This window comes from Haliotis rufescens, unplaced genomic scaffold, assembly GCF_023055435.1.
Source record: "Haliotis rufescens isolate VD_foot unplaced genomic scaffold, xgHalRufe1.0.p SCAF_42, whole genome shotgun sequence".
NCBI classification, from domain to species: domain Eukaryota; kingdom Metazoa; phylum Mollusca; class Gastropoda; order Lepetellida; family Haliotidae; genus Haliotis; species Haliotis rufescens.
This window is the reverse complement of record NW_025964135.1, coordinates 1,494,862-1,514,326: the sequence shown is the minus strand read 5'-3', so window position 1 is coordinate 1,514,326 and position 19,465 is coordinate 1,494,862. Positions and strand designations below refer to the sequence as shown.

Here is a 19,465-nt window from a genome sequence, read left to right as displayed (position 1 = left end):
AGACACGTGAAAACTGTCCTCTTGCAGTTTGTGCCAAAGCGTTTGAATCTTCATGCTAGCCCCAACAAATATCTTAGCATTACATGTGTTATGTTAGAGATGTATTTGGCTTAAGTATATGCACTAGCATTGGCAGATGCAAGACCGCAATAATTTTGCTATACTCAGCCTTCAGGATAGTGGCTAAAAACATTGAGGTGTGTAATGGCGAAAACTGATTTAATTATGTGTTTTCGGCAGCCGATCCGTGAGTGCATCGCCAACGAGAGGATCCCACAGCTGATGCTGTTGCTGAAGGAGAGTGTGTTCGACTCGCTGCACGAGAATGAGTTCTTCCTTCCGTCATATTCCGTACGAGGTACGTCGCCATGTCAAATTAGTGTGACTGTGTGAGGAGACTTTCAGAAGCTGTCTGGTTTTAAGTTTACCATATTTAGTGTAACATCCAAGTTTGAACCTAGACTGGGCAAACCGTAACTAATAATAATGCTAATAATAATTATGAGGGTGTATGTATTCATGTTATTTGATGTTTTCTGTAATAATCAAGGGGCAGTTGGGTAGCATTCGCTCATCATAGCATATGGCCCTGTCCGATTCCCCAAATGTAAAGTGTGTGAATCTGATTTCTTGCGTCCCCTGCCATTGTATTGCATTAAAATTCCTTAAAGCTGCAGGGCAGTGGGGTAGCCTAGTGGTAAAAGCATTCGCTCATAACGCCGAAGACCCGGGTTTGTTTCCCGACATGAATACTTCTTTTTCGGGAGTCCCCTGCCATGATATGGCTGAAATATTGCTAAAAGCCGCGTAAAACCAAACTCACTCACTCACTCGCCGTGATATACTGGAATACTGTTCAAAGGAGCATCACTCACTCACTCACTCACTCACTCACTCACTCACTCACTCACTCACTCACTCACTCACTCAAAGCTGCATAAGACTTTGTTTATTCATAATATTCAACTCAAGAACATTCACAATTCTTTTGATTGACAGGCCCTGCTTTACATGTCCCAACATAGAGAGTTACTTCCCTTGTTTTTGTTTTTTCAGGTATTCAGGCTCTGAATGAGATCAACAACCAGCAGACCGTGTCCCTCTGGGACGTTCAGGCCATGCTGAGGATTAAGATGAACTGTGCCACGTATGTGAATGTCAAGGAGCTCGGCAAGGTACAGCGGATGTTGTGTCAGTAAAAGGCGACTGTGCTTGTCGTAAGAGGCGACTAACGGGATCGAATGGTCAGGCTCACTGACTTGGTTGATGCATGTCATCGTATCCCAATTATGTGGATCGGTGCTCATGATGTCATCACAGGAGAACTGTCTGGTCCAGACTTGATTATTGACAGACAGTTGTCATATAGCTGGAATATTGCTGACTGCGGCGTTAAACAACAAACAAACAAACAAATGATGCATGTTCAGTTGAGATATAGTTTTAAATTCCAAACATAGAGTCACTGTGCAAACTCATTTCCAAGCTGTCTTCAGTTTTATGAACCTCCTGGGCCTGTATTCAAGGAGGAGGAGGTACAGTCAGGTAGCCTAGTGGTTAAAGCGTTCACTCGTCACGCTGAAGACCCGGGTTCGATTCCCCACATGAGTACATTGTGTGAAGCCCATTTCTGTCCCCCACCTTGATATTTCTAGCATACTCACTCACTCACTCACTCATACATCTGTTGTGGGTTTCACCAAAGTGGTAAATGTCTGAGACTTGCATCATTTCGGGCTTTCCTCCCACATTAAGCTGACACGCCGCGATATAACTGAAATACTGTTCAAAGCAGCATCTATTCCGACACTCACTCACTCACTTACTCACTCACTCAGAAGGAAGAAGGAAGAAGGAATGTAGGAACACTTGTACAATGACATTCAGGCTAGAGATTGGAGTACCAGTCGATCTGTATCATGCTGTATTACCGTCCCTGTTTCAGTGGTATTTCATGTGAAGGAGAGTCCTCATCATTATTATCTTCTGTTGACTTCTTCCTTCAGATTTACGTGAAGGCGTGCGTGTATCACGGGACGGAGCCTCTTTGTGAGGCCCGGAACACCCAGCAGGTGGACTCGACCAATCCACGCTGGGACCAGTGGCTGGAGTTCCTGCCGATCCCAGATATTCCCCGCAGTGCTCGTCTCTGTCTCTCTATATGCTCCGTCTCCAAGAGGAAGAACAAAAAAGTAGGATTGTTATAAAGATTAAGTTTAAATTATGAAATATCCAAACATCTGACTATTTTTGTGGTTGGAGTGAAGAACTGGCCTCGAGTCGTACCAGAAGAACTGGCCTAGGTTATTACTAGAAAAACTGTCCTAGGTTATTACTAGAAGAACTGGCGGGGGTTATTACTAGAAGAACTGGCTGAGGTTATTACTAGAAGAACTGGCCCAGGTTTTTACTAGAAGAACTTACCTAGGTTATTACTAGAAGAACAAGCCGAGGTTATTACTAGAACTGGCCAAGGTTATTACTGGAAGAATTGGCCTAGATTATACCAGAAGAACTAGCCAAGGTTATTACTAGAAGAACTGGCCTAGGTTATTACTAGAAGAACTGGCCTAGGCTATTACTAGAAGAACTTACCTAGGTTATTGATATTACTATGAGAACTGCCCTAGGCTATTACTAGAAGAACTGGCCTAGGCTACTGTTAGAAGAACTGGCCTAGGCTATTACTAGAAGAACTGGCCTAGGCTATTGTTAGAAGAACTTGCCTAGGCTATTGTTAGAAGAACTTGCCTAGGTTATTACTAGAAGAACTTGCCTAGGTTATTACAAGAAGAACTGGCATAGGTTTTTACTAGAAGAACTGGCATAGGTTTTTACTAGAAGAACTGCCATAGGTTATCAATATTACTAGGAGAACTGGCCTAGGTTATCAATATTACTAGAAGAACTTGCCTAGGCTATTACAAGGAGAACTGGCCTAGGTTATTACTTGGAGAACTGCCCTAGGTTATCAATATTACTAGGAGAACTGCCCTAGGCTGTTTCTAGAAGAACAGCTTCAGCCTTGTGACTTCCTTGTTGCCAACCAGTACACATATTTCATTGTTATTTATCATACCCATGCTTGTGGGTTTCACCAAAGGGGTAAATGTCTGAGACCTGCATCCTTTCAGGCTTTCCTCCCACATTAAGCTGAAACGCCGTGATATAACTGAAATACTGTTCAAAGCAGCATCTATCCCCCCCCCCCCCCCCTCCCCCCCCCACACACACACTCACTCACTCACTCACTGGAAATCTCACTCACTCACTCACTCACTCACTCACTCACTCACTCACTCACTCACTCACTCACTCACTCACTCACTCACTGGAAATCTCACTCACTGGAAATCTCACTCACTGGAAATGATGAAGTAGTCAGCTCAGCATCAGTACCCGACACTGGATGTCAGCAGCTTTCAGACCTCAAGTGAACTGAGAGGTTTAAGCGTTTGCTCTTCTAGCTGAAAACCAATTGCTTGCCTAAAATGGGTGTTGGCAATGTGGTATCCTTGTGGATATTAAGTGTTTACTTTCATACTGAAGATCTGGGATGGATTATGTAAATAGATATATGTCGGTGGGTTGCCTGGTGGATTAAACATTTATTCCACTAGCTGAAGACCTGGAATGGTTTACATAAATAGATATATGTCGGTGGGTTGCCTGGTGGATTAAACATTTATTCCACTAGCTGAAGACCTGGAATGGTTTACATAAATAGATATATGTCGGTGGGTTGCCTGGTGGATTAAACATTTATTCCACTAGCTGAAGACCTGGAATGGTTTACATAAATAGATATATGTCGGTGGGTTGCCTGGTGGATTAAACATTTATTCCACTAACTGAAGACCTGGAATGGTTTACATAAATAGATATATGTCGGTGGGTTGCCTGGTGGATTAAACATTTATTCCACTAGCTGAAGACCTGGAATGGTTTACATAAATAGATATATGTCGGTGGGTTGCCTGGTGGATTAAACATTTATTCCACTAGCTGAAGACCTGGAATGGTTTACATAAATAGATATATGTCGGTGGGTTGCCTAGTGAATTAAACATTTATTCCACTAGCTGAAGACCTGGGATGGATAAAACATCAGTGGGTTGCCTAGTGGATTAAACATTTATTCCACTAGCTGAAGACCTGGGTCGGATAATACATTAGTGGGTTGACTAACATTTGTTGTGTCTATTCTTGTGTCTGAACCAACTGGGCATTTTTTATTCCAACAGGTCCACTATGCGCTGGCGTGGGGTAACCTGCAGATGTTTGACTTCAACGACCGCCTCCTGTCAGAGAAGATCAGTCTCCACCTATGGCCCATGCCCCAGGGAATGGACGACCTGGTTAACCCCATCGGATCACCAGGTCAGTGAAGGGAGATGCTTCCATCTCTGGAATGCTGTCTCAGGTTAACGGCTTCAGTAGGTTTGTTGTCTGAACCCACTGGCTTCAGTAGGTTGGTTGTCTGAACCCACTGGCTTCGGTAGGTTGGTTGTCTGAACCCACTGGCTCCAGTAGGTTTGTTGTCTGAACCCACTGGCTTCAGTAGGTTTGTTGTCTGAACACACTGGCTTCAGTAGGTTGGTTGTCTGAACCCACTGGCTCCAGTAGGTTTGTTGTCTGAACCCACTGGCTTCAGTAGGTTTGTTGTCTGAACCCACTGGCTTCGGTAGGTTGGTTGTCTGAACCCACTGGCTCCAGTAGGTTTGTTGTCTGAACCCACTGGCTTCAGTAGGTTTGTTGTCTGAACACACTGGCTTCAGTAGGTTTGTTGTCTGAACCCACTGGCTTCGGTAGGTTTGTTGTCTGAACCCACTGGCTTCAGTAGGTTTGTTGTCTGAACACACTGGCTTCAGTAGGTTTGTTGTCTGAACCCACTGGCTTCGGTAGGTTTGTTGTCTGAACCCACTGGCTCCAGTAGGTTTGTTGTCTGAACCCACTGGCTTCAGTAGGTTTGTTGTCTGAACACACTGGCTTCAGGAGGTTGTCTGAACCAACTTGGACATCACACGAAGACAGGTGCAGGATTTGTTGAGCTGGTACCGGATATGTAAATCCTATATCTGTACATATATTTACAGATAAAACTACAGTGTTTTCAGTGGGGTTTAAACGGAAACATGTTCAAATACTAGTTTTATAACTTTACACAGAAAGTGCTTTTTTAACATTAAAGATTTTTCAGTTTAGATACTATTAACATTTTCATAGATAAGATAGCTGTTTTGTCATATAGACATACACCATCTAAGACAATGTGGCATGCAGGCAAGGAATATACATGAGGATATCTTCTAGTTGCTGATCGGGGGCCTGGGTAGCCCTGTGGTTAAGGTGTCCACTTGTCAAGATGAAGACCTGGGTTTGATTCCCACAGCGATATAATGTGTGAAGCCCTGGCCATATTTGTGGTTCCACCACTGCAAAATATTATTGGAAAAATAATTATTAAAAAAAATGTGTGATGTAAAATGAAAAAATATACCTGTTGAGCTCCTTCTCTTGGAGAAGGGTTCGTGTATGTCTAAACAGTGGAATTGTCTCTGATGTTGAAATCTGTAACCCTACCCCACCTGTTCCAGGCTCGAACCCAGACAAAGACTGTCCTTGTCTGGAGCTGGAGTTTGACCGGTTCAGCCATCCCGTGCGGTACCCCCCAGACTCCCACTTCGAACAGCTGGCCAACCACATCACACATCGGGATACCTACAGTCAGGTGAGGAGATGACTTTCATCGTATCCCATTTGCGTAGATCGATCTTCATGATGTCAGTTTTGTTCGCATTTGGAGAGGTGAAATAAGGTTTAATGTCGCTTTCAAGATTATTGCACTTCTATAGTGATGTGCTTGGACGTGCATGGGTGTGGGTGGCTGGCTGGATGCTTGTGCTTGTCCAGACTAATGCCAGTTTTATTGTGCTACCATGAGAGATACCATGCTGCAGATGGAACACCTGACACTGCCCTGGCTCTCTGCCAGTCCTTGTTTTACCCCCTCGCACACATTACACTGCCCTGTATCTCTGCCAGTCCTTGTTTTACCCCCTCGCACACCTGACACTGCACTGTATCTCTGCCAGTCCTTGTTTTACCCCCTCACACACCTGACACTGCCCTGTATCTCTGCCAGTCCTTGTTTTACCCCCTGGCACACATTACACTGCACTGTATCTCCGCCAGTCCTTGTTTTACCCCCTGGCACACATTACACTGCACTGTATCTCTGCCAGTCCTTGTTTTACCCCCTGGCACACATTACACTGCACTGTATCTCTGCCAGTCCTTGTTTTACCCCCTCACACACCTGACACTGCCCTGTATCTCTGCCAGTCCTTGTTTTACCCCCTCACACACCTGACACTGCCCTGTATCTCTGCCAGCCCTTGTTTTACCCCCTCGCACACATTGCACTGCCCTGTATCTCTGCCAGTCCTTGTTTTACCCCCTGGCACACATTACACTGCACTGTATCTCTGCCAGTCCTTGTTTTACCCCCTCACACACCTGACACTGCCCTGTATCTCTGCCAGTCCTTGTTTTACCCCCTGGCACACATTACACTGCACTGTATCTCTGCCAGTCCTTGTTTTACCCCCTCACACACATTACACTGCGCTGTATCTCTGCCAGCCCTTGTTTTACCCCCTCGCACACATTACATTGTCCTGTACCTCTGCCAGTCCTTGTTTTACCCCCTCGCACACATTACACTGCCCTGTATCTCTGCCTGTCCTTGTTTTACCCCCTCGGACACATTACACTGCCCTGTATCTCTGCCAGCCCTTGTTTTACCCCCTCGCACACATTACATTGTCCTGTACCTCTGCCAGTCCTTTTTTTACCCCCTCGCACACATTACACTGCCCTGTATCTCTGCCTGTCCTTGTTTTACCCCCTCGGACACATTACATTGTCCTGTATCTCTGCCAGTCCTTGTTTTACCCCCTCACACACATTACACTGCCCTGTACCTCTGCCAGTCCTTGTTTTACCCCCTCACACACATTACACTGCCCTGTATCTCTGCCTGTCCTTGTTTTACCCCCTCGGACACATTACATTGTCCTGTATCTCTGCCAGTCCTTGTTTTACCCCCTCACACACATTACACTGCCCTGTACCTCTGCCAGTCCTTGTTTTACCCCCTGGCACACATTACACTGCCCTGTATCTCTGCCAGTCCTTGTTTTACCCCCTCGCACACATTACATTGTCCTGTATCTCTGCCAGTCCTTGTTTTACCCCCTCACACACATTACACTGCCCTGTACCTCTGCCAGTCCTTGTTTTACCCCCTGGCACACATTACACTGCCCTGTATCTCTGCCAGTCCTTGTTTTACCCCCTCACACACATTTCACTGCCCTGTATGTCTGCCAGTCCTTGTTTTACCCCCTCACACACATTACACTGCCCTGTACCTCTGCCAGTCCTTGTTTTACCCCCTCACACACATTACACTGCCCTGTATCTCTGCCAGTCCTTGTTTTACCCCCCCCTGGCACACATTACACTGCCCTGTATCTTTGCCAGTCCTTGTTTTACCCCCTCGCACACATTACACTGCCCTGTATCTCTGCCAGTCCTTGTTTTACCCCCTCACACACATTACACTGCCCTGTATCTCTGCCAGTCCTTGTTTTACCCCCTCACACACATTACACTGCCCTGTATCTCTGCCAGTCCTTGTTTTACCCCCTCGCACACATTACACTGCCCTGTATCTCTGCCAGTCCTTGTTTTACCCCCTCACACACATTACACTGCCCTGTATCTCTGCCAGTCCTTGTTTTACCCCCTCGCACACATTACACTGCCCTGTATCTCTGCCAGTCCTTGTTTTACCCCCTCGCACACATTACACCGCCCTGTATCTCTGCCAGTCCTTGTTTTACCCCCTCGCACACATTACACTGCCCTGTATCTCTGCCAGCCCTTGTTTTACCCCCTCGCACACCTGATACAGCCCTGTATCTCTGCCTGTCCTTGTTTTACCCCCTCGCACACATTACACTGCCCTGTATCTCTGCCAGCCCTTGTTTTACCCCCTCGCACACCTGATACAGCCCTGTATCTCTGCCTGTCCTTGTTTTACCCCCTCGCACACATTACACTGCCCTGTACCTCTGCCAGTCCTTGTTTTACCCCCTGGCACACATTACACTGCCCTGTATCTCTGCCAGTCCTTGTTTTACCCCCTCGCACACATTACACCGCCCTGTATCTCTGCCAGTCCTTGTTTTACCCCCTCGCACACATTACACTGCCCTGTATCTCTGCCAGCCCTTGTTTTACCCCCTCGCACACCTGATACAGCCCTGTATCTCTGCCTGTCCTTGTTTTACCCCCTCGCACACATTACACTGCCCTGTATCTCTGCCAGCCCTTGTTTTACCCCCTCGCACACCTGATACAGCCCTGTATCTCTGCCTGTCCTTGTTTTACCCCCTCGCACACATTACACTGCCCTGTACCTCTGCCAGTCCTTGTTTTACCCCCTGGCACACATTACACTGCGCTGTATCTCTGCCAGTCCTTGTTTTACCCCCTCGCACACATTACACTGCCCTGTATCTCTGCCAGCCCTTGTTTTACCCCCTCACACACATTACACTGCCCTGTATCTCTGCCAGTCCTTGTTTTACCCCCTCGCACACATTACACTGCCCTGTATCTCTGCCAGCCCTTGTTTTACCCCCTCACACACATTACACTGCCCTGTACCTCTGCCAGTCCTTGTTTTACCCCCTCGCACACATTACACTGCGCTGTATCTCTGCCAGTCCTTGTTTTACCCCCTGGCACACATTACACTGCCCTGTATCTCTGCCTGTCCTTGTTTTACCCCCTCGCACACCTGACACTGCCCTGTATCTCTGCCAGTCCTTGTTTTACCCCCTCGCACACATTACACTGCCCTGTATCTCTGCCTGTCCTTGTTTTACCCCCTCGCACACATTACACTGCCCTGTATCTCTGCCAGTCCTTGTTTTACCCCCTCGCACACATTACACTGCCCTGTATCTCTGCCAGCCCTTGTTTTACCCCCTCACACACATTACACTGCCCTGTATCTCTGCCAGTCCTTGTTTTACCCCCTCGCACACCTGACACTGCCCTGTATCTCTGCCAGTCCTTGTTTTACCCCCTCGCACACATTGCACTGCCCTGTATCTCTGCCAGTCCTTGTTTTACCCCCTCGCACACCTGACACTGCCCTGTATCTCTGCCAGTCCTTGTTTTACCCCCTGGCACACATTACACTGCCCTGTATCTCTGCCAGTCCTTGTTTTACCCCCTCGCACACATTACACTGCCCTGTATCTCTGCCAGTCCTTGTTTTACCCCCTCAGCTTCAGAGGATTGACTGTAGATCCTGTTTCAGATCGACACAAAGCAAGAGTTGGAGCGGGACCAGAAGATGCTGGAAGACATCATCAGCAAAGACCCTCTGTCAGATCTGTCGGAGCAGGACAAGGAACTCCTGTGGAAGAGGAGGTAGTTAAAAACGACTGGGGGATGTTAGGAAAGATGATCTCGATAATTATATTTTGTGAAATCACGGTATTGTCAAATTACTTTTAGCTCTGCGTGTTACTGATCAATGAAGATCATACATGTGACTATGTGGACTTGAATATTCCCCTCAAATACGAACCTGCCTTTATACATGAAACATGGTTTGGAAACTTGAAACGTGACTTCACAGCAGCTATTTTGTTTTGCTTTAGGCTGACAGTGACAAAAAGTGAGAGTGTATGATGTGTATTGTGTGTTTGTTGGTGAATACAAGTATCACAATGATCACCTGTGTTAGGGCTGGGACGAGTCCAAATTTACTACCCGGGTACCCACCCCCTATTACCCGACCCTACCTGGGTACCCGCTGTAGGTCTCAAGAGGTAGGTACAATCTGTCCGATTGGGAAACGTTTGACCGTAGCTCTGGTAAAATGTGTTTTGATACATGTATAAAACGATCTGGTGTATACACTGAAGTTGACTGAAGTTTTTATTCAATCATTTAAAAGCCAGAAGGAATGGCGTGCGAACGTTAGTGACTTGTAGTTTAAACATAGAGTTCTAGTTACTTTTTGTCTTTAAACAATATATCACGTCACTAACCACGGGGCTGGGTAGTCCTGTGGGTACTCGGGTCCTACTCAGTACCCACCGGACCCGAGTACCTGAGTTACCCGTCCCAGCCCTAACCTGTGTCTGTCTATTGTAACAATATCTTCATCTCTCCACTGTCGTGTGTAAATATCCCTGTTGGGATTTGGTCTTTCAATAGGCCCCAAGCAACCTTTGCTTGTTTTGAAAGGCGACCTTGAGTGGTCCAAGCATTCAGGCTCCCTGACTTAGGTGATTCATCATGCCCCGATTTCTGGTGTCCCCCACCGTGATATTGCTGGAAGATTGCTAAAAGTGGCGTTCTCACTCACTCACTCACTCACTCACTCACTCACTCACTCACTCACTCACTCACTCACTCACTCACTCACTCACTCACTCACTCACTCACTCACTCACTCACTCACTCACTCACTCACTCACTCACTCACTCACTCACTCACTCACTCACTCACTCACTCACTCACTCACTCACTCACTCACTCACTCACTCACTCACTCACTCACTCACTCACTCACTCACTCACTCACTCACTCACTCACTCACTCACTCACTCACTCACTCACTCACTCACTCACTCACTCACTCACTCACTCACTCACTCACTCACTCACTCACTCACTCACTCACCAGCGTGGAACATTCCTTGTTATGTCATTCACTGGTTTGTCTGGTCCAGAATTATTTTCAGCTCCATTGAGATATATGTGGACATTGTGTGTTTAGTTTTTGTGTGTGTTTCAGTGTCTTGAATATTTGCTTTTTTGTGTCAGGGAACTTTGTCTAGCGATGCCCCACTCTCTGCCCAAGTTGTTGTCTTCTGTGAAGTGGAATGACAGAGAAAACGTGGCACAGGTTAGTAACCATGGCAACAGTTGGGTCAAAGTAAGCCTTTTCCTCAGATAAATCTAGGTCACATTCACAATAACATTTTGATTTTAACAGATGATTAGACATAGCGTACTGACTTCGAGCTGACCAGACCTTGTTTTAGCCTGTTAATGCCGAGCGTTAGGCAGGGTAGCAACAAGTACCATCTTTTTACTTGTTTTGGTATGACGCGGCCGGGGATCAAACCCAGACGTTTTGCTGTCCTCGCAGACACTCTACTACAAGACCACAGAGGCGGTCATGGCATAAAATACTGACGATATATGTAAACATCCTCCATTAAAATCAGTGAGGAAAAGACCTGTGAAGATCCTGGGTAGAACAGGTCTTCAGCAACCCATGCTTGCCGTAAATGGTGACTATGCTTGTTGTAAGAGGCAATTAATGGGATCGGGTGGTCAGACATCGTATCCCAACTGCGTGGATCGATGCTCACGATGTCATTCACTAGATTGTCCCTTACAGACCGCCGTCATATATCTGGAATATTGCTGAGTGCGGCGTTAAACAACAAACCAACCAATCATTCCTGTTAATATCATGTGTCTGACATTAAATGACATATTTGACATAGTCCAGACAAGACAAGACTGTCGGATTCATGTTGTATTTGTTTTATTGCAGCTGTATGTATTGTTAAATGACATATTTGACATGGTCCAGACAAGACAAGACTGTCGGATTCATGTTTGTATTTGTTTTATTGCAGCTGTATGTATTGTTAAATGACATATTTGACATAGTCCAGACAAGACAAGACTGTCGGATTCATGTTGTATTTGTTTTATTGCAGCTGTATGTATTGTTAAATGACATATTTGACATAGTCCAGACAAGACAAGACTGTAGAATTCATGTTGTATTTGTTTTATTGCAGCTGTATGTATTGTTAAATGTCATATTTGACATAGTCCAGACAAGACAAGACTGTCGGATTCATGTTGTATTTGTTTTATTGCAGCTGTATGTATTGTTAAATGACATATTTGACATAGTCCAGACAAGACAAGACTGTCGGATTCATGTTGTATTTGTTTTATTGCAGCTGTATGTATTGTTAAATGACATATTTGACATAGTCCAGACAAGACAAGACTGTAGAATTCATGTTGTATTTGTTTTATTGCAGCTGTATGTATTGTTAAATGACATATTTGACATAGTCCAGACAAGACAAGACTGTCGGATTCATGTTGTATTTGTTTTATTGCAGCTGTATGTATTGTTAAATGACATATTTGACATAGTCCAGACAAGACAAGACTGTAGAATTCATGTTGTATTTGTTTTATTTTTTAACTTATCCTGCATTACTCCGTATTGCATTTACTGCTATGTTTGACAGAGAGACGAACTGTGTGAGATCCAGCTGCTGAAGAAAGTTGTCCCAACCAGCCCAGGAGGCAGCGCCCTCTCACAGTCGGCACGTGACCCGGAAGTCATGACGTCACACAAAAAGACATAACTGCTTTGTCACCTCCACGGACGGACGTACTTTGTATCCCTTGTGGAAATTAAAGCTTATTATTTGTTTTTTTATATTTTGTGTGTTTCTACATTCATTATATGCTGCTACATTGTTACCTGATATGGGCCGTGACCTTAGGGTCTTCCCTTTCGTAAATTGTAACGTTTATCGCTCGTCTGTGGCTCACGTCACAGTAATTTACGGGCGCAATGTTGTTCCCGCCATTTTGTTTTCTTTCCCGCCATTTTGGCCATTCACCACGTGGCCACGTAATGTCGTGTTCTGCGTTTTGAATTCTCTCTTTGGCTTGGGTAATACATTACATTTATGTATGTTGTTTTGGTGTGCTTAAAGCCTTGCCTTTTCGCTACCTCTCAGCGTAATTGTTTCTTCTCATAAACTTCAATATAATACGAAGTTTATGAGTTACATTATGTCTCCCGTACTCTGTGGTTTTGCCACATGGTTACGTGTTTGCTTAAGGCTTTGCCTTTTCGCTCCCTTTTAGCGTACTTGTTTATCTCATAAACTTTAATAAAATATACTGTTTTTGAGTTACTTTATGCTTCCCATACTTTGTGATTGGCCACACATTATGCTTCCCGCACTTTGTGGCTTTGCCACATAGTTATGTTTTGCTTAAATTCCAGATTTTCTGCCTCGCTGCACTTGTTTCCGCGGGAACAAATCTGGTCGGGGCCGCCCCTTTCTGCCGTGATTGTACGACGCCCTGTACTTTCACAAGGCAGTGCCGATGTTGCAGTCATTCGTAGCTGTGATCCTTCAGCTCATGCGAGTATCCAGGACACACCTCGCTCAACGTGCTCGTCGACCCCCACCTACGTTGACGGCAGCAGCGCTCAGCGGAGCTTCACGGCGGCTCCCAACGTAGAGTCTGCCTCCCATGGCACGACATACGACCGTTCACGGTCTCCTACTCCACTGGCGGCTCCAGCGCTCCCAACGTAGAGTCTGCCTCCCATGGCACGACATACGACCGTTCACGGTCTCCTACTCCACTGGCGGCTCCAGCGCTCCCAACGTAGAGTCTGCCTCCCCTGGCACGACATACGACCGTTCACGGTCTCCTACTCCACCGGCGGCTCCAGCGCTCCCAACGTAGAGTCTGCCTCCCCTGGCACGACATACGACCGTTCACGGTCTCCAACACCGTCAACGCTGATGTCTCCGGCGCCCCCGGCGCCTCCGATGACTCGGCACCTCTGATGACGCCAATAGACCAACCAATAGACAGTTGGTCTGATTCAACTTGCCCACTGAGACGTTATCCATAATCCCGTCGTTTAAAGCGCTATGATTCCGGAGAGATGACCTGCGGGTTTCCATCGAAACAGAGCGTCATGTGAACAGCGTCTGTATCAGATTCGACGACGACATCCACTTACAAAGAGTTTACTTCGTCGACATCGCAGACATCAACGCTGTTCTACCCTACCCTAGCGCCAGCGTTCCTGAGAGAGACTCTTCCTCGGCGCTCCCCGGGTTTTGCACGACGCCCATGGGGTTCCGTGTTTTATCGCAAAACTCGGGTACACCACTTGATCGTCTCTCACACAGTTCATTGAGGATTGTCTGTGTGTGGAGTTTGCACCTCAGTTCCGACTCCAAGGCGGTTTTCTCGGCTACTGCGCAGAGTGATTTACATGTCACGTGTCAAGTACTCGGACTGTCAACAACTCCGACCGGATTTAGGTCAACTTACCATGCCAAGGGGTGCCATGTATTTCTACAGATTGGTTTCCATGTCTACCTGTACGCTTGGTGATACCACTCAACCAGGCGCCTGTCGCAGTCCATCCATGCACGGATGTTGGAAACAATAGACCTCCTCTACCAACACGGCTATCACGAGGAACCTTGTTTCATCAACCCTTCGCTATAAGAACGATAGCGCCTATAGGCGTTCAAGGGATGGAAGAGATCGCCTTCCTTCGTCCGGTTTGATCTTTTCGACTACGACACCTTCCTATCTTCCGCCTTGACTACCGGACACAGTGTCGATTTGATACTTAAAGTCCCTCGGCCGTCCCACTGACCCCTGTTGCATACCTGCCTCGTATCGTGTTGTCGTCCTCCATCGTCACCTCGATATAAGAACAGGAGTACTTATACGCCGCTTCAGGGATGAAAACGATCTCATTACTTCGTGCAATGGCCATATTGCCTCGACTTCCTACTACCCGGTTACGTCGATGCCCCGGCGGTCGATTGTGAAGCTGGTTTACTTCGTCTACTTGAGGTTGGCTCGCAGGCGATCACACCTTTTTCCGAATCGTACCGACGGTACGCAATCGCAGACCCCTGTTGCTGACTACCTCCCCTGCCACCTTGTCAGTGGCTAGTGGCCCACGCCAGCCCACATTGTGACCACCTGTGATCCAGAGATCAACACCATTGGCACAGCAACGGCCTCGAGATAAATGCTTATCCAGGACGGCACTTGCTGACAGTGCATTCTCGGTCACGCCCTGTTGATCGTGTCCACTGACGACGTCACCGTAGTGTGGTGTTTGCGGACCCAGAGTTCTCGCCCCTCTCCCGGCGCCACAAACTCGACCGGCGCACCCGAGAATCACCATCTTCGGCGTTCCAGGCGCCTCAAGCTCTCCGACGCCTCACGCTCTCCGGCGCCTCGGGCCAGACTATGTGAAACGGTCGACACCCCAACCCTAGATCTGTTTGCCTCATATCTGAATGTGGCCAGCTGTCGTCTTCCATTCCACCTGTGCCGGATACGACCGCTGTGGCAGTCGAAGCCTTCCATCGTTCCTGAGAAGGATTACGCGCGTACGCTTTTCCGACTCCGGTTCTCCCTCCCACGGTTCTTCAGAGATCCAGGCCACTCGACCCCTGCCATTGACTTTGGTCTCGCCTTATTGGTCAGCCAGAAGTTGGGTTATCGACCTCCGAAACATAGCCAGAGACAACCCCTGGAACTTCCGGTGTGGTCCAACCTTCTGCTCCATCCACACGGTCTGTTAGAATGAGAAGCCACACCCTCATACCCGCATGTTATCGTCTGCACGCCTGACACACATGCAGAAAGCCAAGGGCTATTCGGCTAGAGCGACCAAGGCTATTGCTTCAGCCCACCGTCCATCTACAGGGGGACTGTATGCTGATAAATGATGCTTGTTCCAGGCATTTTGTTCTGACAAACACCAGGATCCGATGACAGCGTCACCGCAGATCCTGGATCAGTTCCTTCTGTACTTGTGTAGCACCCATCGGTTGAAGGGCTTACCACCCCCACATACCTGGTCGCCATCTACTCCGTTCTGGCCATCCCGGACGATCGGAGAAAGACGAAAATTCCCGACCTACGGGCCTGGCTGCGCTCGTTCAGTCTTGAAGACCTGAAGACCAAGTTTGGACCGCCTGCGTTGGATCTGAATGTGGTCTTCAACGCCCTTCGAACCACTCCCCTCGTCTTCCTTCTACGACCTTAAGTAGAAGACGGGTGTTTCTACTGGTTTTGACTACTGCCGCTCGAGTCCATGTACAGCACGCCCTCGACGTCTCCCATGCCCGGTTCGAATGCGGTACCCAGGGCGCCGTTCATCATGGACCGTACTGGGACGTCAGCGTAAAGACTCAACTCCCAGGACAGCCTGATAGATCATTCCTTGTCCCCTCCCCCCTCGTCCAGTGCGGGTGCCGAGGATGAGGATGAGCGTCATTATGCCCAGTAAGGGCACTGAAGGTTATTCTACGATCTAAAGACTGCCGCAAGTCTAGGAAACACCTTTTTCTGCCGGTCTCCCCTTCGTCGCTGTCGTTGGTCAGCCGGAATACTTTTCCCTGTGGCTCCGGGCGGTCATCCTTAAAGCGTATGAGCCGCCGGATTGGACCCTCCCCCCAAAGGCTATTACCTGAAATAAAATGAGATCAGGGCGATCGTATTTACACTGGTTCTTCACGGTATACTGTTCCATCCCGTCGTTCAGGGAAGCCTGTTCGTGGCGATCGGACACCGCCTTCACCAACCACTACTTCCGTGATGTAGCCTTGAAAGTTGTCGCCGGCGTTCACAGTTTTGGTCCCTGGTTGTAGCCCAACAGGTCATCTATCTCCGACGCCACTGATTCTCCGATACCCTGAGCGGGGCCCGTCGACCTCTCTGGTGTTTATCACCCCAGACGAGACGGCTCTCTTGCGTTCCGCATTCGCTCTTAGGTCAGTTTTAGTTTTGGGTTACCCGACTCATTCTATTGCTGTCACCTATCCGGGTTTTACTTTTTGCATCAACTCTCGTTTCCTGACGACAGGAATGGTAGTAGATGTGGACACCGGCGCCGACGCCAACGCCGCTGCTTCTCTGGTACCTGGGCGGTGCCCGTCGACCTCACCGGTGTTCCTTGCCTCCAGCCTAGAGGGCTCTCCTGCGTTTCGCATTCGCTCTTGGGATTGGTCGTAGATTTTGCCGCCGACGCCGCTGATTCTTCGATTCCCCGAGCGGGGCCCGTCGAACTCTCTGGTGTTTATCACCTCAGATTAGCTCTAGGTTCTACTGCGTTTCGCTTTCGCTCTTCGGTAAGTTATATATTTTGGCTACACGCCTCATTGTATTTCGGTTACCTATTCGGGCGTTTCGTTTTTGCATCGACTCTTGTTTCCTGAAGACAGGAATGGTCGTAGATGTTCCGGTCATCACTTGTATGCGGTGCGGATTCATCGGACCTTGACGAGGGTTTAATATGGTTCACATCTGCAAGTATGCCCACCGGCCAAGCCGTCTGATAAAGATGCAATACGGAGTAATGCAGGATAAGTTAAAAAATTTAGTAAAATCTAAATATTTTTTACATTTGTATACTTATCCTGCATTACGAAGTCTAAGTGCCCTCCCTTTCGCTACGCTACCTCCCCACGAAGTTTCAGATGTTATGTTTAAAGCAGTTATGTCTTTTTGTGTGACGTCATGACTTCCGGGTCACGTGCCGACTGTGAGAGGGCGCTGCCTCCTGGGCTGGTTGGGACAACTTTCTTCAGCAGCTGGATCTCACACAGTTCGTCTCTCTGTCAAACATAGCAGTAAATGCAATACGGAGTAATGCAGGATAAGTATACAAATGTAAAAAATATTTAGATTTTACTAAATTGCAGCTGTATGTATTGTTAAATGACATATTTGACATAGTCCAGACAAGACAAGACTGTAGAATTCATGTTGTATTTGTTTTATTGCAGCTGTATGTATTGTTAAATGACATATTTGACATAGTCCAGACAAGACAAGACTGTAGAATTCATGTTGTATTTGTTTTATTGCAGCTGTATGTATTGTTAAATGACATATTTGACATAGTCCAGACAAGACAAGACTGTCGGATTCATGTTGTATTTGTTTTATTGCAGCTGTATGTATTGTTAAATGACATATTTGACATAGTCCAGACAAGACAAGACTGTCGGATTCATGTTGTATTTGTTTTATTGCAGCTGTATGTATTGTTAAATGACATATTTGACATAGTCCAGACAAGACAAGACTGTAGAATTCATGTTGTATTTGTTTTATTGCAGCTGTATGTATTGTTAAATGACATATTTGACATAGTCCAGACAAGACAAGACTGTAGAATTCATGTTGTATTTGTTTTATTGCAGCTGTATGTATTGTTAAATGACATATTTGACATAGTCCAGACAAGACAAGACTGTAGAATTCATGTTGTATTTGTTTTATTGCAGCTGTATGTATTGTTAAATGACATATTTGACATAGTCCAGACAAGACAAGACTGTCGGATTCATGTTGTATTTGTTTTATTGCAGCTGTATGTATTGTTAAATGACATATTTGACATAGTCCAGACAAGACAAGACTGTCGGATTCATGTTGTATTTGTTTTATTGCAGCTGTATGTATTGTTAAATGACATATTTGACATAGTCCAGACAAGACAAGACTGTAGAATTCATGTTGTATTTGTTTTATTGCAGCTGTATGTATTGTTAAATGACATATTTGACATAGTCCAGACAAGACAAGACTGTAGAATTCATGTTGTATTTGTTTTATTGCAGCTGTATGTATTGTTAAATGACATATTTGACATAGTCCAGACAAGACAAGACTGTCGGATTCATGTTGTATTTGTTTTATTGCAGCTGTATGTATTGTTAAATGACATATTTGACATAGTCCAGACAAGACAAGACTGTCGGATTCATGTTGTATTTGTTTTATTGCAGCTGTATGTATTGTTAAATGACATATTTGACATAGTCCAGACAAGACAAGACTGTCGGATTCATGTTGTATTTGTTTTATTGCAGCTGTATGTATTGTTAAATGACATATTTGACATAGTCCAGACAAGAGAAGACTGTAGAATTCATGTTGTATTTGTTTTATTGCAGCTGTATGTATTGTTAAATGACATATTTGACATAGTCCAGACAAGACAAGACTGTCGGATTCATGTTGTATTTGTTTTATTGCAGCTGTATGTATTGTTAAATGACATATTTGACATAGTCCAGACAAGACAAGACTGTCGGATTCATGTTGTATTTGTTTTATTGCAGCTGTATGTATTGTTAAATGACATATTTGACATAGTCCAGACAAGACAAGACTGTAGAATTCATGTTGTATTTGTTTTATTGCAGCTGTATGTATTGTTAAATGACATATTTGACATAGTCCAGACAAGACAAGACTGTCGGATTCATGTTGTATTTGTTTTATTGCAGCTGTATGTATTGTTAAATGACATATTTGACATAGTCCAGACAAGACAAGACTGTCAGATTCATGTTGTATTTTTGTATTGCAGCTGTATGTATTGTTGAGACTGTAGGATTCATGTTGTATTTTTGTATTGCAGCTGTATGTATTGTTGAGACTGTAGGATTCATGTTGTATTTTTGTATTGCAGCTGTATGTATTGTTGAGAAGATGGCCTTCGGTTACCCAGACAAGACAAG

At 46.1% G+C, this 19,465-nt stretch overlaps 1 protein-coding gene across 2 annotated transcripts in view; it reads left to right on the top strand.

Moving 5' to 3' along the window:
• Positions 1-19,465, top strand: part of LOC124116467 (phosphatidylinositol 4,5-bisphosphate 3-kinase catalytic subunit alpha isoform-like) — a 43,870-nt gene that overhangs the window by 6,149 nt on the left and 18,256 nt on the right. For both annotated transcript variants that reach the window (XM_046477806.2, XM_046477807.2), the window contains exons 5-11: positions 241-358; positions 1,057-1,175; positions 2,007-2,192; positions 4,245-4,380; positions 5,598-5,731; positions 9,401-9,513; positions 10,923-11,004. In XM_046477806.2, coding sequence (XP_046333762.1) covers positions 241-358; positions 1,057-1,175; positions 2,007-2,192; positions 4,245-4,380; positions 5,598-5,731; positions 9,401-9,513; positions 10,923-11,004 — 888 coding nt within the window. The remainder of the gene's footprint in view (positions 1-240; positions 359-1,056; positions 1,176-2,006; positions 2,193-4,244; positions 4,381-5,597; positions 5,732-9,400; positions 9,514-10,922; positions 11,005-19,465) is intronic.